Source organism: Lactuca sativa, chromosome 4 (genome assembly GCF_002870075.4).
Source record: "Lactuca sativa cultivar Salinas chromosome 4, Lsat_Salinas_v11, whole genome shotgun sequence".
NCBI classification, from domain to species: domain Eukaryota; kingdom Viridiplantae; phylum Streptophyta; class Magnoliopsida; order Asterales; family Asteraceae; genus Lactuca; species Lactuca sativa.
In genome coordinates this window covers 334,824,968-334,851,621 of record NC_056626.2, presented here as the reverse complement: position 1 = coordinate 334,851,621, position 26,654 = coordinate 334,824,968, and the positions used below count along the sequence as shown (strand labels likewise).

The 26,654-nt window shown below is 33.9% G+C and overlaps 1 protein-coding gene across 1 annotated transcript in view; it reads left to right on the top strand.

The window, feature by feature from the left end:
• The window catches only part of LOC111917894 (protein DETOXIFICATION 14), a 28,615-nt gene extending 9,718 nt beyond the window's left edge, over positions 1–18,897 (top strand). Inside the window, exons 2-7 of the mRNA XM_023913527.3 lie at positions 17,071–17,615; positions 17,698–17,784; positions 17,884–17,940; positions 18,021–18,259; positions 18,335–18,540; positions 18,634–18,897. Coding sequence (XP_023769295.1) covers positions 17,071–17,615; positions 17,698–17,784; positions 17,884–17,940; positions 18,021–18,259; positions 18,335–18,540; positions 18,634–18,687 — 1,188 coding nt within the window. The 3' untranslated portion in view covers positions 18,688–18,897. The remainder of the gene's footprint in view (positions 1–17,070; positions 17,616–17,697; positions 17,785–17,883; positions 17,941–18,020; positions 18,260–18,334; positions 18,541–18,633) is intronic.
• The last annotated feature ends 7,757 nt before the right edge of the window (positions 18,898–26,654 follow it).

The following is a 26,654-nucleotide window of genomic DNA, read 5'->3' as shown; positions in this document are numbered from 1 at the left end:
GCATACCTTTTTTTATTGTTGTAGTAAACAATCAAAAAATCCTTCTTGAAAACCTCTTCAAAGCTAGCACTAGAAATCCCGTGCCTCTGATGGTTCACACCCAAATCCTAGCAACTAGGTAACTTGAAGAGAGAAGAGGATATGGGAAATTTTGGCTGGCTCTTAGCAATAAGAGTTTTGATAGAAATTTAGAGGCTAATGGTTCCTCTGTATAGCTGATAGGAAAACCTTAGATAACCCTTACCTGATTAAAATAATAATATCTTAAATCAAGTAATTATCTGGTTATCTCCAAGGGATATTCTAGGAACCTAAGGAAGCCTCTAATTTTTGGCCATCTTAGGACTATTCTACAATCCCCCTCTTGTGTAACTATTGAATAATTACATCTTAGGTCCTTGCACTTTTAATTAATCCAATTAATTTGTTATTAATTCTTAATTATAATACTATTTGTAATTAATATATTATTCTCATAACATATTAATAAATTCATTAATTTCTATTTCTTAATCATATAATAAATAAATGAAGCATTCTCTCTCTCTCTAAAAATTATCCTATTTAACTACCAAGTTTTAGGGCAACCCAGAAGAATTTGATTTAATAATTCAATTACATACCAATTTAGTTATTGGCTTAGACACCTAATCCAACAGTCTCCCACTTGGATATCTCTATAACTACAATTTTGTAGTATATAACTTCTAAATGATTAGCAAACGGTGCTTTCAAAAGTAACTCCAACCTTTGATCTGATTAATCATTAGTCCTAAGATAAGTGATCAAATATTTCTTCATTCTACAAGATATCATATGGACACGAGACATATATTAGAATCAATCTCATTTTCCAAAATTTTGTTACCCGATTTTCTGATTTGTAATAACCTCATAAGACTTCTAATTGAACTCATCAATTTAGTACTAGTTGGGCCCAACACTATGAGTCAACACCAAAACACCGAGGGGCCCAAAGATATCGCTTTTCCTATTAGGGGAAACGGAACAAATAAACTTTGACTCATATGCTTGCATCCTTTACTCACCAAATCGTACATGACACTATGTTTTATAACACCAAGTTACTGATGCGTTTTCGCAATACGAATGTACAAACGACTTGTAAATTACAACTCATATATCTCCATTTTAACAATATAAGATATTATCGCCTCAAAATTACTCGTGATAGAATCCATGAAGTAATTCTCTGAGCATGGGCTTATCCAATACTCAAATCTCCATTTTCTAAGTACTCATGAATGTTGTAACAACACAATTGCTATGTCTAAAGTCCTTATATAATTTACATTCCAATTCAGGACAATCTTCAATCACTACTTACTTCCTAAAGTATGAGCGACTATGGAGTTTAGAATAATCAAATTGTTCAGGAAGTAAAACATGCAAAATGAAACAGAAGAGTAAATAATTGACAAAGGCAGTTAACAAAATCATAAATAGTCTTTATTACTCAATCACCAAAATCAATAACATTTATTTTATTACAAGTTTCAAACTGATCATCTAACTACTAAAACTAATATCATATCTCAAACCAATGCTCCTAGCATGTTGACTATGTTTAACCCTATTGAGAGCCTTTGTGAGAGGATCTGCAGGATTGTCTTCTAAAGACACTCTCTTTAATATGAGATGAACTTCTTCAACTCTATGTATGATATAATGACACTTTCTGTCAGTATATCTTGATTTACCATGATCTATCAGTTCTTTGGTCAAAGCAACTGCCCCTTCATTATCACATAAAAGTTCTCTTGGCTCTTGAATGGTCTGAACTACTCTGAGATCACTAATAAAGTTATTTAGCCAAGCCACTTCTTTTGATGCCTCACTCACTGATATGTACAATGATTCACAAGTAGAATCAGCCACCATGTCCTTCTTGGAACTTTTCCAAGTGACTGCTTGTACATTTAACAGAAACACCTAGACAGGTTGAGAACCAAGATTGTCTCTATCTATTTGAAAGTTGACGTCACTATACCCACTTACTCTCAATGTATCACTGCCACCAACGACTAGAATCATATCCTTTGTCATTTGCAGATACTTGAGAATATTCTTCAATACTATCCAATAACCTCTGCCATGATCTCCCTGAAAGTGACTGACAATGCTTAAAGAAAATGACACATCAGAGCTAGTATATGTCATGACGTTCATGATCGATCCTACAACCAAAGCATATGGGACTCAAATCAAATCCTTTCTGCTATCTCTTCATCTGTACTAGGGATTTGAGTCTTACTCAACTTGACATTACTCTGAATAGGTAACTCTCCTTAAGTTTCATTAGCTCCTGAATGGTCTGAATTACTTTGAGATCACTGATAAAGTTCTTCATCCAAGCCACTTCTTTTGATGCTTCACTCACTGATATGTACTCTGATTCACAAGTAGAATTAGCCATGATGGCCTTCTTGGAACTTTTCCAAGTAACTACTCCTCCATTTAACAGAAACATCTACACATATTGAGAACCAAGATTGTCTCTATCTGTTTGAAAGCTGACGTCACTATACCCACTTACTCTCAATGTATCACTGCCACCAACGACTAGAATCAGATCCTTTTTCATTCACAGATACTTGATAATATTCTTCAATGTTGTCCAATAAGATCTGCCAAGATTTCCCTAAAAGCGATTGACAATGCTTAAAGAAAATAACACATTAGAGCGAGTACATGTAATGATGTTCATGATCGAACCTACAACCAAAGCATATGGGAGTCAACTCATTTCTGCTATCTCTTCATCTGTACTAGGGATTTGATTCTTATTCAACTTGACATTACTCTAAATAGGTAACTCTCCTTTCTTGGAATATTCCATACTGAACCGTTTTAGTACCTTATCCAAGTATGTACATTCACTAGGACCAACCAGTCTTTTCTTTCTATCCCTTAAGATTCTTATCCCAAGAATATAGGCTTTGTCTCTTAGATCCTTCATAGGAAAACACTTTCCATGCCAAGACTTTACTTCTTGCAAAGTTGGAATGTCCTTTCCTATAAGGAGTATGTCATCAACATACAATACTAGAAAGGTTACTATACTCCTACTAGCCTTGACATACACACATGACTCATATTCACTCATATAGAAACCAAATTATTTGAAATTATCGTGGAAGCAAAGATTCCATCTATTAGACACTTGTTTCAATCCATAAATGGATTTATGAAGCTTACACACACTATTAGGAAAATTTGCATCTACAAAACCCTCTGGCTGACTCATGTAAACATCTTCAACCAACTTCCTGTTAAGTAAAAGCAGGTTTGACATCTATCTGCCATATTTCATAATCATGAAAGGCAAAAATGGTGAGCATTATCCTAATACACTTTATCTAGGCCACTGGTGTGAAAGTCTCATCATAGTCACTCCTTGGGTTTTGAGTAAAGCCCTTTGCAAGCAGTCGTGCCTTGAAAGTGTGTACCTTTCCATCAAGGTCGGTCTTCTTCTGGAAAATCCATTTGCAACCAACTTTATTTCGACCAGGTTCTTGATCAACCAAATTCCAAACACAGTTATCATACATGGATTTAATCTTCCTTTCTCTTGCTTCTTTCCACTTGGCAGCTTCAGGTTCTGCCATTGCTTCCTTGTAGTTAGCTGGCTCATCCAAATTTGCTAGTGTACAATCACTGGCAAACATGTCACTGTCTGCAGTTATATGGAAACCGTAGAACTCAGGTGGCACACTAACTCTACTAGATCAGTGAAGAAGTAATGATTGGTCAATGGGTTCAACTGGAGTCTCATCCTCTGGTTGAGTGCTAGTATCTTTTAAGGTTCCTTCATTTTTTAGCTCTTGAATCTCTTCAAGGTTGATTGTACTTCCACTATCCTCTTTTCATATGATCCCTCTCTCGCGAAAGACTCCTCTTCATGCTACAAAGATCACGTTCTCACTAGCTCTGTAGAACAAATATCCAAAAGACTTTTGTGGGTAACCAATGAAAATACATCTCTCACCTCTAGGTTCTAGTTTTTCATGATTCTCATGTGTAACAAAAGTTTCACAACCCCACACCTTGATATGTGCTAATGATGTAACTTTCCTTGTCCACATCTCGTGAGGATTTTTGGCAATCTTCTTGGTAGGGACAAGATTGAGGATATGTGCGACTGTCTCTAAGCATACCCCTAGAAAGAAATAGGAAGAAAAGCTTGACTCATCATGGAACGAACCATGTATAACAAGTTCCGATTACGCCTCTCAGCCACATCATTAAGTTGTGGTATCCTAAGAGGAGTCAATTGTGAAACTATTCCACATTCCTTGAGATAGTCGTAGAATTCGTTACTAAGATACTATCCGCCCCTATCAGATCGGAGCATCTTTATCTTCCTGCCTAATTGATTCTCGACTTCATGTTTGAACTCTTTGAACTTTTCAAAGGTTTCTAATTTATGCTTGATTAAGTAGATATAACCATATCTACTATAGTCATTTGTAAATGTAAAAAAAAATTGATTAGCATCCCTTGTGGTGGATCTGAAGGGTCCACATACATCTGTGTGTATGAGATCCAACAAACCCTCAACCATTTCAAAAGATCTAGTGAAACGCAATTTTGGCATCTTCCCTAAAAGACAAGATTCAAATTCATCATTTGGCCTTAAGTCAAATGATTCCAACACTCCATCCTTTTGGAGTTGGCAATGCGTTTCGTGTTAATGTGCCAAGACGAGAATGCCACAAGCATGCCTTGTCTAAACCGTTAGACGAATAAATATGAAATACACTATTACCTAAGCTATCAACACAAATCATAGTTTAATACACATTATCACAAGGTAAAGCTTAAAACGTAAAAATGCCATTCTTATAAAACAACATCGATCCATTCATATCACTAAACAAATATTGAAAACCTTGTCTAAAAAGTGCAGGAAAAGAAATAATGTTTCGTGAAATCTCTAATGAATAGCAACAATTAACTAAATTCAATCTAACATCACTACTAAAAATAAGACTATAAATTACAATCTTGGTAATAGGAGATTTCCTATTACCCATGATCAGATTCATCCTTCCATGCTCCACCTCTTCACTTTCTCTTAGTCCTTGTAAATCACCACAAATGTGAAAACCACATCCTGTAAGGAGCCAATACTGATTAGGTTGTGAGTTATTAGTGTGAATAGTGTAAATAACTGCCAACGATGGCTTTACTTTTCCATCCTTAATGTCCTGCAAGTACTTGGGGCAGCTTCGTTTCCAATGGCCCTTATCATTACAATAGAAGCAAATAGCCTCTTTGGGATCACTAACAGAAGGAATATCATAATTGGGCTTCGCTTTAGGGTCATTGCTAGATGAACCAACATGGGTCTTGCCCTTCCAGTTCTACTTAGAAGCACCTTTCCTTTTCTTTCCTTTGTTTTTCCCAATGGCAAGGACATAAGCATTTTTAGAGGTAGGAGTTTGATTCTTCTTTAATCCTTACTCAGCTGTTTGCAATAAGTCATGGAGTTGAGCCATTATGGTTTCTGTGTTGCTCAAATGATAAGCCAAAATGAACTGATCATAAAAAGGTGGTAAAGAGTTAAGGACCATGTCTATGGCTTTCTCCTCATCGAAATTCAAATTTAGCATGTCAAGGTGCTCCACATATCTTTGTATTCCTTGCACATGGTTGTAGACAGACTCTCCCTCGTTCAATTTGCAAGCCATTAATGCTTTGATGATCTCATACTTTTCTTGATGATATCTCTTGTGAAACTTTTCCACAAGATCCAAGTTCGTCTCGTATGGCCAATAGTCATAAAACTTTTGAAACTCAGGAATCATGGTGGCAACCATGATGCAAGCAACCTTAGTCGCGTCGTCATCATGTTTATTGTAGGAGGCTATTTCTTTAGGAGTAGCATTGGCCTCATTGATGCCAATGAGTTGTTTCTCAAGGACCTACTCTTTGCCTTCGTATTGAAGAGCCATCTTGACGTTGCATATCCAATCATTGTAGTTGGTTCCATCCAATGTCACCTTGGACATGATCCAAATAAGCGGAAAGTTGTGGTAAGAATTTTAAGGAACATAAGCATGACTTGAAGTAGAAATCTATAGAGAAAAGAAAGTAGTTTTAGTTTGATGATAATAATCCTTAATATTTTAACCAATAATTAATATTTAAGGCTAGGATCCAAAATAACAATTCACAACTAAGAACAGGGATTTCGTATTCTTATCACGAATTTATGAAGGTATGTGATGTGTATATTTTAATGTGCTAGTTTTTTATTTATAAATCCTAGTCTATCACATCTAAACACACTGTACAGGTAGTGAACCTGATCTAGCATAGTAAAGTTTTTATAAACAAGGGTGTCGAACACAAGGGGATGGTGGTCAATTAATTTGGAATTCTTGATTATAGATTACACAAAACACACAAAAACAATAAAGAAAGGGTGTTATTAAATTAAAACTCAAATAAAAACTTAACATCAAATATTGATAAACTGATTGGAAAACAAATCTATTTAAGTATTTTGGTTTTGACAAATTACATCTCAATTTAATGGCTAACTACTAATACAATGGATATTTATTCATTTTTCACCGATTCCTAATATGACTAGCATCATGGTCAGACTATTAATCCTTTGGTTTTAACACAAGTATTAATTCATTGATCAAGTGAACAAACCATCATGCAAATTTGTATTTAATTTGTATTAAGCAAGATTTGATCTTTATTAATAGTAATGATCATAAAAGTAAAATCATGCATAGAATGGTTATCTACTCATGCATATACATTAAAGTTTATAACTTTATTTCCTAGTCCTAGGTTTTGGTCCAACACTAGTCAAAATTACCAATGGTCATGGACAACTACGATTCAAATTAACACAGTCATAATGGTCATCTAGACTCTATTAATTAAGCAATAGGGAACAAAGTAACAATCGTTAACACATATGGATCTTGCAATCAAACTTGAAAAAATAAAGTAAATAAGAATAAGCAATCCAAATAGCAATTAAACCATAAACTCAAAGATTTATCAAATCATAAGCACAAAGTAAAAGGTTTTAACACCTAAATCAGAAAGTAAACACATAAAGGAATCACAGTGGAATGCTAATCATGGTCAGAACAACAAACACATCATCTTTGGCATGGATTCGCTCCCAAATCCTTCAGATCTTCACTCCTATCTGCTTAACGGCTTTCTGGACGCCTTCTAGACCCTCAAAACAGCATATGGTGTGTTTCTTATCGACCAAGGAAGTATAAAATTCGTAATCTCCTTTCTGGTCCACCCTAGATCGCAATATATAGGTTTTGAAACTGACTTATGAATGTTGGTCGTTCATGAATTACGCTGGGCATACGTTGTAAATCATCACATTTTCTAAATTTGCGACTCGACCGTGAATGTTGGGTATTCCCCCATTACGTTGGGTTTAATGGGCCTCTTCAACCACTTCTTCTCTTCTTTCAATTCAGCTCCAATTCTAGTCCTTTTTGCTTCATTTCCCCTCTAGCAACAATTAAACCTGTAAAATATAAATTTAAGCATTATAAGTACCTTTTGGTTCTAAATAGCATAATAACATAATATAAAATAATATGAAAACATCATGAATATATGTATAAAATAGACCATTATCAAATTACCTCACACTAGTCTTTTGCTTGCCCTCAAGCAAAACTAATTTTATTATATTATTACATCAAAATCCTAGTCACCAACATCGCACATAACAATCCATTTTGAGCCCATCCATTGCATCAAGACCCCATATATTTTTATCTAATTTTTGTGAGAACTTCCCCAATCCTAAATACTAACGATCCTCATAAACACTTCCATGTCAATTTGAACAACATTCATTTTTGGCATTCTTACCTCCTATGCCCTTTTATTTACCCCCTTTTCATCTCAAAAGTTATTGTCAAATGCCAAGTGACTCAACAAAAAGGAAAATAATATATAATATAATTATCCTAAAAATATAACTATACTTTTATTTGTTGCAACATTTTCTTTTGGAACTTTTTCTCTTTTTTCACTTTTTTCTCACTTTCTTTTTTTCATTTTTCATTTTTTTTTATATTTTCTCAATATTTCAGCTTCCTGTAATAACATATTAGCAAACAAGTAACTTAAACTTAAACTTAGTTGCAACTTTTACTAATACTATAGTTCGTGAGTTTCTAAAAGATTCATTGGAGTACTCGGAATACCTTAGGTCATTAATGGAGCCCATGACTTTCAATGCAACCGGTGTAACGATACTCTTCCTGTTTCGATCTGCGTTAACGTACTGCAGGTAGACAAATATATAAAAATATCTCGTGGGGAATACTGGCCAAGTCCCAAAGGTCACAAATTGGCTCCACTCATGAACTATTACTTTATTTATATAATAACTAGACTCAACAATATAGAAAAGTAAACAGATAAACTTGATAAACTGACTCACTTTATTTTGACAGAAAGGACCCCGGAGATAAATTAGTCACCAGTAAGCTTTTTATTAGATATAGGGTTTCCCAAAGCCAAAACTTTTACATCCCTCAAACTGGGCAAGGTCGTGTTTTTGTCTCGCGATTTCACTAGGACAGGTAAGCCACAAATATACTATAACATATTTTGGCTCGATTAAATATCAAGACTTGCATCGGATCGTTGCATACAACACTAACAATCTAGATGTCAATATAAAAATACATTTTTTTAAATGTACTTGAATTTCAAAATTAGACTATTTTTACAAGTCTTTCTAAAATTTTATAAATTCTATCCATTTTTCAAATTTTTAATCAATAAGCTTGTATTCTTATATTCGGCCCCCTACCCCACACTTATTTGATGCAATGTCCCTATTATATAGTTAAACAATTAAAGAACATAAAAATAAAGAGGGAGAAAAAGGAACAGGCTCCCCTGGGGTTGTAGTGACTTGATCGAAACAAATGGGGGCTTCGAAAAGTTGCTCCAAAATTGGCTGGAAGACTAGAAACTGGAATACTGCTTCTGAGCGTGTTGGAAAATAAGACCAATAACACCGATTTCTGGATTGTGGTGCAAAGAATTGAAAATTAATGCAATGTACAGTGAACACAATTTGGGAAGTTTCAACCACATCGTGTCTTCGAATGAGGAAAAATCAGAATCGCGAAAAAAAGCTTGGCCAGGACGTAGTAAGTGTTGACCACGTCGTGGTCTCTAGAATGGCAACTTCCTATCGCGATGAAAAACTCCCCCATGACATAGAAAAGTGTCAACCATGTCATGGCAGTCAGACCTAGTCGTGTTGGAATAAAACTCCATGGCATGGGAACAACTCTTCTATACCATAGGACTCGATTAGGTCAGGAACACCATTCTTAGAAAAATAATCCCTAACGGAATCGCCGTGCACCCCACACTTATTGAAAGTCATGGCTCACGATTGTCAACTTCAAACTCTCACACGAATTTTTCTCTTGTGATAAAATAGTAGTCGGACCTAGCGGCTGAACTTATTGAAGGCATCTAAAGGGCAAAAATTATGCAAAGATCTAAAACATCAAGAGCATGAACATGGAAAACAAAATAAAAAAAAATTCACTAAAATAACTAAAAATTAGCAAACCAAAATAAAAAACGGATATCACGATCACTCGTGTTCATCGAAATGAAGCTACAATTGTTGATTAAATCTCTTGCATGCAAGTTGTGGTTTGTGAAAAAAAATCTTTTGAGACCTATCATACTATTTCCTTTCTTTTGCTTGCACCATTAACTAATAAGTAGAACAAGAGTTGAATCAACTAGTCAATAGTGGCAAGAGTTCGTTCTTCCACTTAACCACCTGTACATGCCTTGCTATACTACGCCTCATGGATTGAGTTAGACAAATCACCAAATTAGTAGACTAATCAACTCAAGAATTCTCTAATCGCTTGCAATCTCGAAACCTATGCTAAAAGTAAAACCAAGCAATGCATATGATCACGAATTCCTACAAAATAACAAAAAAAGATTCCCGATAAGTGACATGTTATCAAATAAAATAAAACTAAAAATGCAAAAACAAATAACAAATAATCAAATAAAATAAATTAACTGAAAACCCTTCCCCGACAATGGCTCAAAAAACTTGTTGTGTATATTTTAATGCACTAGTTTGTTTTTTTCTTTTATTTTTTATTTTTTTATAAATCCTAGTCTATCACATATAGTCACACCTTACAGGCAGTGAACCTGATCGATCATAGTATAATTTTGATAAGCAAGGTTGTCGAACACAAGGGGAACAATGGTGAACTAATTTGGAATTTATGATTATAGGTTACACAAAAGACAAAAAGAAACTATAAAGAAGGGGTTTTGTTTAATTAAAACTAAAATAACAACCTAACATCACATATCGATAAACTGACTGGAAGACAAATCTCTTTAGGTATTTTGGTTTAGGAAAATTACATCTCAAAACAATGGCTAACTACTAATACAATGTATATTTATTCATTTTCACCGATTCCTAATATGACTAGCATCATTTTCAGACTACTAGTCCTTTAATTTTAACACAACTGTTAATTCATTGATCAAGTGAACAAACAATCATGCGAATCTTTATTTAATTCGTATTAAGCAATATTTTATGTTTATTAAACCTAATAGTCATAAAAGTTAAATCATACATATAATGGTCATCTACTTACGCACACACATTAAAGTTCATCACTTTGTTTCCTAACCTTAGGTTTTGGTCCAACACTACTCATAATTACCAATGGTCATGGACAACTATGATTCAAATTAACACAATCAGAATGGCCATATGGACTCTATTAATTCAGAAATAGGGAAAAAAGTAACAATCTTTAACACATATGGATCTTGCAATCAAACTTGACAAAATAAATTAAATAAGAATAAACAATCCAAATTGCAATTAAACCAAAAACTCATATGATTCATCAAATCATTAAAACGAAGTAAAAGGTTTTAACACTTAAATCAGAAAGTAAAAACAAAATGGAATCATAGTGGAATGCTAATCATGGTTAGAACAACAAACCACATGATCTTTGGCATGAATCCGCTCCCTAATCCTTTAGATCTTCCATCCTGTCAGCTTAATGACCTTTCGGCCGCCTTCTACACCCTCAAAACAGCAGAATATGTGTTCTTTATTGACTAAGGAAGTATAAACTTTGTAATCTCCCTTCTAGACATCCTAAATCACAATATATAGGTTTTGGAACCGCCTTACGAACTTTGGGAATTCATGAATTACGACGGGCGTACATTGTAAATCAACACGTTTTCTGACTTTGCGACCCAGCCACGAATGCTGGCGTTCCCCCATTACGCTGGGCCTAATGAGCCTCTTCAGTGACTTATTCTCCTTTTGAAATTCAACCCAATTCCAGTCTTTTTCACTTCGTTTCCGTTCTAGCAACAATTATACTTGTAAAATATAAATTTAAGCATTTTAAGTACCTTTTAGCTATAAATAGCATAAAAACATAGTATAAAATAATCAGAATACGTCATGAACATACATATAAAATAGATGTTATCAGTAGGTAAAGGCAATTTACCAAATTCAAATATGAAATCCTTAGATCTTTTGAGATTCATTGATTCTTATCAATGACATGTTTAATATCTGATTATTCTCGTCTATTTGCGACTGGGATGCCGAGGATCACAAATAAGATGTGAATAACCATACAAATATGCTTGCTACTCTTAAAGTAATTTATCATCTCTAATTAATGTGTCAGTTAACCACACGCGCTCAATTAACAATGATAATTTTCAAGATGCTCATTATTACTCTTTATAGTCACTATTAGTGTGCCCGTTAACCACAAATGCTGCACTAACTACTTATAAAGTATAATGTGCAATTTTATGGATTAACGTACTTTTCACATTTTTCCTAAAGTAACTAAGAGCGAGATTTTTTAAAAATAGTTATATATTATACTTATTAATGAGATTATGTCCTATCAAACCTGTTCGGCTAACGACTCTCCACCATGCAAGAGAGCAGTAGGTAAGAGTAGATACCCAATGACGGTCATTTTTTAGGTCGTTTCCTTAAACTCCCCTTATAGTCTGCCTTCATAAATGAGGCGTAGTAGCAATTTTACTGACTTGTGTTATACATATTATATATTAAACTTTTAATTATACATATAAGGTGTATTTTAAATACTTTTTTAAAATACTAGCTTTAAATTTAAATTTTCGAAGTTAATATAAAAATTAATATAATTTAAAGTAAACCAATTATGATTTTAGTCTTTATCTTTTAATTAACAATTAATTAAATTAATCAAACCATAAGGATAATTCACAAATTCATGATATGGGATATCAGGTTACCAAGATAAATATTTCGGTGTTAAACAATTAAAATAATATTATCTAAAGTAATTATCCTAATCAATTTTGAATTAAGCAAAGAACAATTTCGCTATTCATAAGGTTCACCACATTGTGGCAATCAACTACCACGTTATGGTAGAATGACGAAAAATGCAGATATGAAGATCCACACTTCGTGGCAGAAGAGGACCATGACGTGGGGCCACTGCGTAATGACGATTCTGCAAAATCTCCTAGTTGGGTTTTGATCAAGTTCAAGCAATGCACTATCAATTGTTAGATAACCATACTCTCTGATACCACTGATGGATTTTAGATGTAATAACGTAGATAAATCCTTATACACTTAAGGGTACATGCAACCTAATAGATCTAGTCATAACACTATTGAAGTAACATTCTATTGAACAACACAAACCCTATACCCTAGCTAATTTCAAAATTCCTAAACAAGTTAGGGATTACATACCTTTTTTATTATTGTAGTAAAGAATCAAGCAATCCTTCTTGAAAAACTCTTGGATGCTAGCACCAGAAACCTCATGCCTCTCATGGTTCACATCCAAACCCTAGTAACTAGGAAACTTGAAGAGAGAAGAGGAGAGGGGAAATTTTGGTTGGGTCTTAGGAATAGGAGCGATGGGCAAAATTTAGAGGCTAATGATCCTTATTTATAGCTGATAGGAGAACCCTTGATAACCCTTAATTGATTAAAATAATATTATCTTAAATCAGGTAATTATCTAGTTTCCTAATTATCTCCAAGGGATATTCTAGAACCCTAAGGAAGCCTCTAATTTTCGGCCATCATAGGACTATTCTAGCATCCTCTCGTGTCCAACTATTGAACAATATAACTTAGGTCTTCACACTTTTAATTAATCCAACTAATCCCAAAATTAATTCTAGTTAATTCTTAATTAAATAACACTATTTCTAATTAATATATTATTCTCATAACATACTAATAAATTCATTTATTTATATTTAATAATCATATAATAAATCAATTAATCAGTCTCTCTCTCTAAAAATTATCCTATTCAATTAGTAGGTTTGAGAGAAACCCACAAGGACTTTGTTAACAATTCAAGTATATATCATTTTACTTATTGGATTAGACACCTAATCCAACAAAAAGAGCCCTCTCCGTGAACATTTTGGTGATCTCTGTCACCGTCTCAATAGTCTTTCTCAAATCCAGGTACTCCTGAGACAATATCTCCCTCTCTATAAGGGGAACATATCTCATACGAAACATCTTCGAGAACTGCTACCAAGTAACAATAACCCTCTACTCAGGAGTATAAGAACCAGACACCGATCTCCACCAATCCTTCACCCCTAGCCGAAGAAGGTTCATGGCGTACTTGACCTTTTGGTTATCTAGACATGAACATATGAAGAAGAAAACCTCCGCATCAGACAACCAACTAATCGCCAGAATAGGCTATTTGACCCCATCAAACTCTGGGGGATTTATGTTGTTGAAGTCCCGATACTAGAATGATCTCTCCCCCTGAATCCCCGTAGCAGTAACAAACGTGGTAGCTGCAGCAGCAACAACCTTAGTGAGGGCAGCATATTGATTATCAAATAGTTTGATCATAATGGTCTTTATCGATCCACACAGCTCTGAATTGAACCCCGAACAACAGTAGCCACCTCAACGACAATAATCTTTGGTATCTGGTCGTTAGTTAACCTTGTCCTATCCTGGCCACCCGCTCCAGATCCTCTCGTGAATACCATACTGAAAATGAACCAAAATATATCAAAAATTCCACAATTCAAACAATCATAGATAGACTAAACCCTTAGAGTTTGTGACTTCTTTGCTACACATATGGGTCCTGTGCTTCCAATAGTACCGACCAATACTACATTCCACAACTACCCATATTTGTCTCAATGGATCATCACAAACTGCTCAAAAACAACCCACAACTAGGATACACATACATCCTATCACCACTCTCTCGAGAGTGGATAATCATTCCTCAAGTGGCCTTCTATACCCACATTCTCACTCATGAAACTTTCACCAACCCTGCAACCGCTCGTGCATGCTAATCATACATAATGTTGCATTCTATAGATAGTTGAATATTTGATTCTACCCCAAGCCCACAACCAGACAAGAAATATGAAACATTTTCAGGAAACCCTATCATGTAATTCTTGAAGATCCCTAGCCTACTACTAGCATGCAGTTCTAACATAATCATTAATAATAAATAACAATGTGGATAAATTGGGGTACTTTCTTGCTCCGACGGATCGTACACATACCATCCTTCCTTGGTTACTTTGAAAACAAGCTGAACACAATTTTGAAAATAAATTGAAAACTTTTGTAGATCCTTAGTTTGAGTTTGGATTCACACGGATGCTCATCTAATTCTTTCATACCAGGACTGTGATACCAAATTGTAGCATCCTAAATATCAAGGAAAAAATTTCATTTTAAATAGCCAATCGCAACGTTAATTGTTTACAAAAAATTGTTTCCGAAGATAATTATCACATATCAGAGTGTCCCAAAATCAAATGTCATAAAATCAGAAGGATGTACACGATCTCGCCTTTGCTTGTCCCCGATCATCTGAAGTAATCGAAACATAAAACTTAAACTGTAAGCTAAAGTTTAGTGTGTATCCCTGATATACCACACAACATAACATATATAAAACATATACTGGGTCCACATCCTCCTGGTTAGATTAACCCTGGCCGAGAACCTTCCGGTTGGATTTCCCTAGCCCATAGCCTTTCGGTTAGATTGCCTAATACATATTAGGTCCACAACCTCCCAGTTGGATTACCCTAGTTCCATAATTTGTCAGTTTGATTGCCCGGGTTTGTTGACTTAACACACAAAGCAATACAATCTCAACCCCACCACACTATGTCGACATATATAATAGATAAAACACATAATAACAACTAGATAATCATGTAGATCTTAACATATCAATATAGCAGAGCAGTATTTCAAACTAGAATACACAATTTACTATGCCGACATTGGTACCATCGACCCACAAGTATAGTGAGGAAACCTCACCCCAGTCTGAAAAGATAGCAGAAAAGAATGCTCCTCAAATTGTCAACTCTACGTGTCACCTATATAGAAAACAGTGACCTAGACTAAATTCACAGCTGAAAATACCTAAAATACCCTAGGCCAACTTGGTTAAAATCATGGTCAATGTCAAAGGTCAAAAAGTCAACTGAATCAACTCAGACTAAGTACACTCGGTCTACTCTGCTACTACGCCTGACGTACTACGCTTCTTGACCAGATTGTAGGGTCTTGACCACGTTTGCACAATGTACCGTCAGGTGGGCCCAATGTACGCATCTGCCAACTTTCATTTCTAGTAAGTGCTTAATCCGTTAGGACACTTCGTCCAAAACCCATATCTAGTTCAAAATAATGTCCTAAGTCATAAAGTTTCCAACTTTATGATTTTCCAAGGCTAGAAAGGGTCCAATAACTAAACCCTAAGTTATTGCATAAACCATCAACTCATATCTCATGCATGAAGAAAGGAAAGGAACCAAGATCATATTTTTGTGGTTCTAAACACCTAAAAACACAAGGAAGGACAACCTTTATGGGTTGGAGTAATTCATACTCATGAACACCAAGCACAAAGGACGAAAAGCATAAATCTTAAGAGCTAACATGATCCAAAGCAAATAAACATCAAAGTCTGAAGTTTATATCTCCAAAAGATGTCTGAGGGCAAGATACTTCTGGATCTAGATGGTCTTGAGCTTCTAAGGGGAATCAACTTCCTTCTTCTCCTTTCAAGAACACCAACAATACACTCTAAGGATTAAAATGCTTACAAAGGTGGATTAGGGTTTGCAAGGTATGAAATGGAGCTGGAGGGTGATGAGGGAATGAATCTTTGGGAATTAATGATGCTTATATAAGGTCCAAACAAATTAGGGTTTTGGCATCAACCACGTATGCCCAATGTACTAGGCTGCCCAACATGTTTTCTCTTTAAGGACCAAAGGAGTAATTTTCATAATAAGGGCATAAATGGAAGGTTACTTGCATAATGGATGTTACAACACATAAACCCTAGAAACGTAGAAATCCTAGAAAACCAATAGAAATACATAAAAAATACTTTGAGATATATTTTTTTTTTACTTTATAAACATTCAAAATCGCAATGTCTATTTACGTTTTTACTATAACTATAACAACAACAACAACAACAACAACGATATCAATAAAATAATAAGCTTTTTCAAGAAAATTTCAATATTTTATAACAATTTAAAAAATACCTTAAAAAAATTAAAAATAATTTTTTTTAGTTAAATGTTTTTATACATGTGTTTATTATATTTACATGTACTTTTGATATATATATATATATATATATATATATATATATATATATATATATATATATATATATATATATATATATATATATAATAAAATTATTAAAAATAATGTCTATTTACGTTTTTACTATAACTATAACAACAACAACAACGATATCAATAAAATAATAAGTTTTTTCAAGAAAATTTCAATATTTTATAACAATTTAAAAAATAATTCTAAGATAATTTGTTACCGGTTTTAAATAGGTAGAAAAATATTTTTTTTATATAATATTATATCAATTTTAAAACCTCAAAATTTTATAGTTTGGAATGTCAAGTGCCCTTGAAACTTTATGCGGACAAGCATACGGAGCAAAGCAATACGAGAGGGTTGGTACCTACACATATGGCGCCATAATTTCACTCATTTTCATCTGTTTCCCCATTTCCATTTTGTGGATTTACATCGACAAACTCCTAATCCTTTTGGGCCAAGACCCTTCAATTTCAATCGAAGCACGTAAATTCTCAGTCTGGCTAATCCCTTCGCTTTTCCCCTATGCCATACTCCAATCTATCACTCGCTACCTCCAGTCACAAAGTCTCATCTTTCCGATGCTATGGACCTCAGTTGTAGTACTTGTTCTTCACGTACCCATATGTTGGGTTCTAGTGTTTAAGCTCGGACTTGGGACAGCTGGAGCCGCGTTAGCCATTGGAACTTCATATACTTTGAATGCGATTCTTCTTGGGCTTTACTTGTGTTACTCCAAATCATGCCAAAAGACTCGTGTAACGTGCTCAGGAGATGTTTTTTCAAGCATCAAGGAGTTCTTTCGCTTTGCCATTCCATCTGCTGTCATGATTTGGTAAAAGCTCGAAGAACCTTCAAAAAACTCTAACATTTACACCATTTGAAAGATGTAATTCATGGATATTTTTTTTTTGTAGTCTTGAATGGTGGTCATATGAGATTGTGATTTTGTTATCTGGGTTGTTGCCAAATCCTCAATTAGAGACTTCAGTGCTTTCAATTTGGTAATCTTCTTTCAATCTTCTGCACAAACTTATAAAACTTACGATTTTTGAACATTTCATACAAATTTAACATCTCTCGTATCATCTTTTTTGTAACAGCCTAACGATTAGCACCATACACTACTTCATACCTTACTCATTCGGAGCTGCTGTAAGGTTTGCACTTAACCTGTTCGAACGTTTTGCCAAAGTGAACATACATCCAATTCCCAGACTAAAATTCTAATCGTTTTCAGCACACGAGTATCCAATGAACTAGGAGCTGGGAACCCAGATGCTGCAAAAACCGCTCTCATGGCTGCATCAGGTCTTGGAGCAGTGGAAGCAATCATCGCCATAACCACTCTCCTATGCTCACGTTCTATTCTGGGTTATGCATTTGGTACAGAGAAACAACTAGTCGACTATGTGAAAGACATCACCTTTCTTCTTTGTTTCACCATATTTACAGACACAATACAAGCAATTCTTTCGGGTAAGCTTAAACCCTAACAAAAGCTACTGAGATTTGGTCTTCAAAATGATAATGAAAGTTGCTTCTTGTAAACAGGAGTTGCTAGAGGGAGTGGTTGGCAACATATTGGGGCTTACATTAATCTTGGATCGTATTATCTTGCTGGAATCCCAATGGCTTTGGTTCTTGGTTTTGTGTTGAATCTAAAAGGGGAAGGATTGTGGAGTGGATTAATTGTTGGATCAATGGTGCAATGTGTTCTACTTACTCTTGTGACATCTTTTACGAGTTGGGAAAAACAGGTTATTGATTCAACCCATAAAGTTCTTTCGATTTTAGAAGTTTACTAAGGTATGAAGTGATAAATTTGAATGATCTTTGTGTGTATATATCAGGCGACAAAGGCGAGAGAACGGATTTTGGATGAGGCCAGTAATGATGAGGAATGATACTTCAAGAAAATGGGTACTCAACATACACTTGACCTATCAAATTCTATATTTGTTTATGATGTTTAAAAATATTCTTGAAGAAATGAAAAGGGAAACATAAAATGAGGATAAATTTCTGAAAAGTTAGAACTTAATTGTTATGTATAAAATTGTTCTTTATTTTGTATTATGTTAAAAGAAAACACTATATATAGTTTAAATGATTAAGTCATGTTCCAATTAAAAGTCATAGTAGTGCTAATAAAAGCTAAAGAAATTTGCACATGCTCTCTATCTCGTTTAACATGGTAGCACTAGTCATAAAAGCCTTATAATCTACCATTACAAACAACTTATTTGCATTGCTTGTCATGTTTTTCATTGATTTATAAAAATTTAGGATGTCGTAACTGATACAAAACATAAGTATAAACAGACTTTACAATATTTTAGACTAACACTATAAATCTCCTAGAATCTCTCATCGTGCATGTACCTTGGTAACGATACCTATGATACAAAGAAGTTGAGTGGATCAGGTTGGGAAACCTGGTGAGTACATAGAGATTTCAACCCACAACAATATAGTTAATATGTCTAATTATCAAACAAACAATTAACCCAATTATCCATCCTCGTTTTCTTCTATATTAATTTCTTAGAACATCTCTTAAGGATCATCACCTACATCGGATTTCATCGCTAAGGACTTTTCCTAAGGTTCGTCGTCTAATCATCGCATTTGATATTTTCATCGCTAAGGGCTTCTCCTAATGTTCATTGTCTATCATCGCACTGACAGTAATGCTTAATGGATTCCTCCGCAATATATGTCAGTAGAGTACATCACATGAACACACAATTCGTACATCGCTTGAACTCATAATTAATCACCTACCACGTTGCATTCCTGCTGGTATTCCACCGAACTATTTAGATTAGTCTATGGTTTACATCTATACTCTGGTAGATGACTACATCACAATCATCACAATCATCACCAGTAAGGGGGTCTAGGCATCACCTAATAATTTTTTTCATCTCTCATATCCCATCTTTCATCTCCCATCTCTCATCACCCATCACTATCCGATATATATATATATATATATATATATATATATATATATATATATATATATATATATATATATATATGACTAGGTTATTTTGTTTCTTACATTTATTGTGTGCCAGAATGCACCACTAAGAATTTAGTAAATTAAATAATTATTTAATTAAATAAATATAGATATTGAATGATTTCCATAATTATATGTATATTAAATGATATCCATAATTATAATTCTCCTTTTATGAAAACTAATTAAATTCATCATTAATGTCAGCAATAACATTATTTCAGAATGAATTCGCATCTAGGTTTTTTTATATGAGTTCGTATTTTGTTTCAGGACTCACTCACTTAAAATAAAATAAAGTTGTATGGAATATGAAGAACGAGAGTTTATTCTACTAGAATACACTTTGGTTTTGCTAGAATATACTCTCATTCTTCGACATATGATTTATTCTGAAAGAATATTATTGTTGGCATTAATGACAAATTTAATTAGTTTCCATAAAAATGAGTTATAAGTATGGAGAGCATTTAATAGACATATAATTAATACTAAATTCCTATTGGTGCATTCTAGCACACAATAGATGTGAGGAACATTTATACCTCTCTCTCTCTCTCTCTCTCTCTCTCTCTTTCTCTCTCTCTCTCTCTCTCTCTCTCTCTCTCTATATATATATATATATATATATATATATATATATACTGTATATGAAAATACTTATATAATAAAATCGACTAAAATTATATCATACTCACCCAACATATAATGCAGATAATAAGTGCACATAACATTTAATTATCTAAATAATTCATATCTATGTGTACGATTAAAGTAACTATGCATTCACTTGATCAATGTAGATACCTCTGAATTTGGGCATAACTTTGCCTTGGTACTTTAGTTTTTCCTCTGACGTGACCTACGTTCGAATATTACAAAGTCTTAGTCTTATATTCCTGGCGACTAATGATAGTCTACATTCCTCACTAATCCTAATGTCTACATCAGGATCTATCAAGTAAGAACAACCAGGTAAGATCATATCGGAGGTACCATCCGTTTGGTATATAGAGTATACTATTTGGGCATACCACTTTAGACACCTCAATAAATCTAGCCTAGAAATCATCCCTGTATGTAGATCAATTAATATAATGACTCAGAATCACTAATAAATCCTATTTATAGATTCTTAGCAAAGACTATGAATATAAATATAAGTTACACTAAAATAAAGTTGAGTGTAGTTTAACTTACAAAGATTTCCTAGACAAAAGTCTGAAAATTATACTAGTAGAACCCTGGCCTGCTACTTACTAGATGTCAGGCTCTCAAGGACCTTAGGGCTTCGCCAAATACATAAAACTAAGGGAATCTGGGCTATAGATTGAGAAAAACTCGAGAGAGGATGTTTGGGTTGGTGTGGAAATCAAATGAGAGGTCTGAAGTATTTATATGACAAGTACGCGCTGTGCCCAACCAAGCTTGTGCCGCGCCCAACCATTCTCGACACTCCTTCCTCTTAAAACATGACACATGGCGAATTTTGGCTGGTCCTGCCACACAACTTCCAGAAGATGTGTGTTGCGCCTCTATTGCGCGAGGTGCACTCGGGAAACCTAAAAAAATTCATATCTTCTTCATATGAACTCCGTTTTTGATGTTCTTTATATCCACGTGTAGCTATCGATGAGATCTACGACATTCATTTAGGCTCAGTCGGCTAATTGTTACTTTATTTTTAAAGCTATGTTTTTGATGGGCTTAAACTATTAAAGTCTGTATAAAAATCATTACTCTATTATACTATGTATATTCTCGACTGCCTTCTTATCGACGAATAGGTATTGAAGAGATCTTCAACTCTCGCTTAGATTGCTTTTCTTAACAATTGACCGAATTTTATTTTAGTTTGTTTGTTGTGCACTGTTGCGCTGAGACTTTAAAAAATCATAACTTCCTCTCATGAAGTTAGATTTGGAAGATATCTATATGTATGCTCTGGGTTTAACGACTACTATGACTTTCATTTAGACTATTTTTTCTAAATAACCTTATGTTATAAACATCGACTTATTGCCACGATGAATAATTATCCCATTATTTTTTAATCATCTAACCCATCTTGCGGGCGTTATAAATGTGCATGGCCATCTTCCATGCACCTAGGCAACATATTCACCATGCATGGAGTGTGTTCAACATCATACCAACACATCCCTGAGTCTTCATGATCAACACAACACATTCATGAGTAATAGGGGATCATCCTTCATGGTAGATCATATATAACAAGCCTGGAGCACATTGTCCACAACTTCGAGTGCATTTACTATTAGAAGCATGGTTATTAAGATTTTGTTTTTGATCTTAAGATCTTATCATTTAAAGATCCTACAAGCAAAAAACAATTATGGTCACACCAAGATCTATCTCAAAGCAAGATCTATATTAGGATCTTAAGATCCCGACTAGGATTTTAAGATCTTACACAATCCGATCCCACCTCTTTAGTTTTAGTATATATTCAAGCCTAAATTGTGTTTTCAACTTCAAATTAAGCATTTCAAGTTGCAAGAAGTCTAGTAGAGCATCACCGCTTCATCAATTCATCTCATATTAGGTAGAACATACCCATGATATTTTCTTTGTAATCTTATGCCTTTAGTTGTACATAAACATAATTATATTTTTTCTTTTTCTACTTGAGATGTTTTTTTCTTAATTTTTACGGTTTTCATTAATTCTTAAAAAATTAAATTTATTTCACTATTAACGTCTTAATTAACATCGATTTATAATGTATATTACAAACCGAAGTCCTTTTTGAGCAAATTTAAATATGGGTTCATTTTAGTAGGATCTTCTTATCCCGACCCAATATTACAACCACGATCTTGTAAAATGTAAAACCATCTTAGGCAACATTGCAATCTTGACAACCTTGGTTGGAAGCATGCCCATGGTCATGCCTAGTTTGTGATTATTATTAATAGTAGAGTCTTTTTAAGTTACACACAAGAAAAGTTCTAAGCCTAAAATGGCAATAGAGTTAATGAGGATCTAGTTTGTTAGCTTATTAATTAGTCAACAATAAGTTAATGAGAAACTTGTAGATCTTAAGTGGTTAAACTGAAAGTTTTTAAATTTCAAATACTTGAAGATAATTTGTCTATTTAGTCAAGATAATGACTAGATAAACTAGTATTTATTCTATCCTAGTCATAAGAGAAGGAAAATTCGTCCCTCCTATTGACTCTCTCCTCTTTCTCAACTTTTCTTCTCTCTCCTTTGCTCCTCTCGGTTTTGAGCCCCAAAATCCAAAACCCTAATTGTCTAGGATTTGTGTTCACGGTTTGATCACACGTACTGTTGGGATTTTCAAGAGTTGCAAGGCACTTCTTCTTGGGTACAAATTCATCATAGGAATCTCCGTTTGGGTTCTATCTCATCCATAGAACACAACTACCCAAGCAAGAATAAATAAACCAAACTCTTCAAGGGTTGTATGTTCTTGTAGCAAATGGTACATGGATCATTGATCCTTTGTATGGAATATGTTCTTTATACGCTTCCGTTGCGTTTGCGGTTTTGTTTTAATCTGTACATATATTCCATCATACATTGTTTCATGTCCTTTTGTACAATAATATAAATGGTTGTGTGAAAATTAATTTTCATGATTTTTTACTTGAAAGAACAAGCCATGATTTTAATATTTTTTTATGCTCTTGGCTTTTTTAATTGCAGAAAAATAACATTTTTTTTTGAAACTCACGTTTTGAGTGTGCATGACTTCGACTTGCATGGACTAAAAATCTAGGGCTTCCAAAAAAATTGCAACACATTTTAGTTTTTTTGCTTCAAACCTTCGATTTTTGGCAGGAAAACTCACGAGTTTTAGGGTTGCTTTGTAGTAATCAAAGTAACTCTTGTTTTTTGTGTACATGGCCACAGTTTGCATATAATAAAATTCTAGGGTTTAAAAGATTTAATAACACTTAAAAGTAAGGCCCTCCAAGCTACAAGTAAGCTCACAGTTTTGAGCTTCATGTAAACCAAATGTTTTACAAAAGTTAGTTGCCTAGAAGTATGTTGTGTTTTGAATTCAGAAGTGTATCGAAATTTCTATATAGTTGTTTGGATAATTTCAAACATGTTAAATCATAAAAACTATTGTATATAAATTTATTTGCAGTTTTATGATTATTAGCCTAACATAATGATCTAAAATTTGTAAAGTAAGTTCAAAATAAGTGTAATTCATTTTTCATGGATCCAGTAACACCTTGCCTCAACTAGACATATGTTGTGTTGTTTTGTTTGGTATTTTGGTCTTTTTTTGTGAATTATTTGTCACTTTGGTTATTTATTTTGTAATACTAATTTCCTTTTAGTTGTTAGGAAATTTTTATTAAAATAGAAAATGTAACAAAATAAAGGCCATCCAGTACTAGCTAACGACCATGGAGATTGGAACCTAAAAAAGTTAAACCGTACATCAACCATTGGATTTTTTAATAGTATATAAAATTGATTGAATAACTTAAATGAATTGTTTTCCAAATTTAAGTAAAAAAAGAAAACGAAAACCCATTTTTATAAAATTCAAATCACATGCTACCCATAAAAAACCACAAACTTTACTTAGTCTTTCTACATGGGGAAGTGCATCTTTCCAATTCGTCAGTTATACTTTATTTAAAGTGATGTAATACTCACGATAAGTCAAGCCTATCTTAGGTTAAATGTCTCATGGTTTTCGCATGGTTGATTTACCATCCAAGCTCATGATCCACAACATCCATGTCATGAGAAAACATGAGCATGGTAGGGATTAAAGATGACATTGACATAAGTTAATGAATCTCGATAGAACTAGAAGTATAATATACATTAAAACTGGTAAATAGTGTTACCTATATAAATAGGTTCTTGATGTGATTACGTGACAACCGGAACTTTCTATCTTGTACAAACCATTCACTTCAATCAAAGCCAGACTTGTTTTTGCTAACTTTTAGCACTGTTTAAAGTCTGTTTGAGCATTCTGAGCTTAAGTACACCAAAGGAATGAGTGAAAGGAAGAGCCAATTGAAGTTTTAACCAATCATTCAAACCATAAAACTCCAATTCTTGGAGTTTACGGCCATAACTAGATTTTACGGTCGTAAACTCTAGGGTATATATATGACACTTAGTCATTTTCAATCACTTTTCACATATCCAAGGCTAGAAATCGGATTCTCTCTCAAGGATCATAAGATTTTGCTTCCAATCTTCAAAAATGTAAACAAATCCTTCCATCTATGTGTTAACAAACCACTTATCCTTGATAACCCTTTGAATTCTTCCATTAATTTCATCTTTTGAGTCTACATCTTCAAGATCATTCAAGAACATCAAGAACACACTTGCTCTTTGGGCTAAAAATTACTCCATCTAGCTTCTACATTGTGAGTACCCTCTTATATACTTACTATCTTATTAGAACCATTGAATTACTCCTTGAAATCAAGCAATTTCCCAAGAACATGAGGTGTTTACGTCCAACACAATCTCCTTTGGCCTTAAACCCTAATTAATGGTGCAATGGTGCCATAACTCTTTCCTAAGGCTTAGACATGAGACTAGATCACTTCCATCATAATTATAAGACCTTAAAACACAAAATGGTACAAATTACCATGAGTTTACGGCCGTAAACTCATTAGGCCATAAACCCATGGGCCGTAAACTCATGTGGGTAATGCCATTTGGGCCGTAAACTCCTATGTGAGGCCCTACACCCCTTATATGCAACCCTATGTGGTTTAATACTTCATAACAAGTGTTTCCTAGTCCGTAAGGTTGTTCCATTTCAAGATTAGATGTTTTAAACACTAATTAGATGCTTATATGTGTCATTATATGTTAAATAGGATCCGTGTGTGCTCAAGTCTTCACTTGACGCTTGGCATCCTGTACCGATCTTTCATTCGCATCACTCACTATAGGTGAGTTCATACCTCTTAATCTACCTTTTAAATGATTTTAAATGCTTTTATGGGGGGGGGATACAAGTTGAAACATTATAGTTATTATATCAATCACATGTGATTAATAACTTTCAAACAAATGGATTTGATATACTTTTAACTGTTTTATCGAACAAACTACTTCAAAATTTTTATCAAACTCTTTTACATGTTAAACTCTTTATTAAACTTATATATTGTTAAAACCATGTCTAATTTATATATAGTTATATAAGTAAGGTTGGAAGGACTTAGGACTGATAACTGACTATATTTCCTTTTCCTTGTTTGGTTGTGGACTTAGAGTACTCTGTTGTTTGTCCGAGTGTCATTTGATCCTTAGTTATATATTATGTATATATGTATTGGCATAAAAGATTTTTCCTCAGTTTAACACACTCAGCTATACAAACAACTCTACTAGTAAAATATAATAGGTATAGTTTAGGAAGTCACTATTCACTAGTTCTAGTTCAATGAAACATACAAAGAGTCAGTTCATACATGAGTAAATAAATACTATAAAGAGAAATAGATTCAGAATACTATAATGAGAAACAATACTTACTATAAGAGAAACAAATATAGAATACTATAACGAGAAACAATACATACTATACACTATACAAGAGAACATACTATGATGAGAAACAAAGAGAACGTAGTACATACTAGACAAAGAGAACACTAGTACATACAATACATATACAAGAATACTATAACATAAATGTGAGTCACCACTTCGGGGCATGGCATCACTTCTATGGCTCGTTTTGTAACCAGAGTCTCCTGGAGGGAGAGCGTAAATTTGTGTATAGATCTATCTGGGACTGACCGTCCTACACCTTGTTGCTAGCTACAGCGGGACATGCAGGTCTATGTT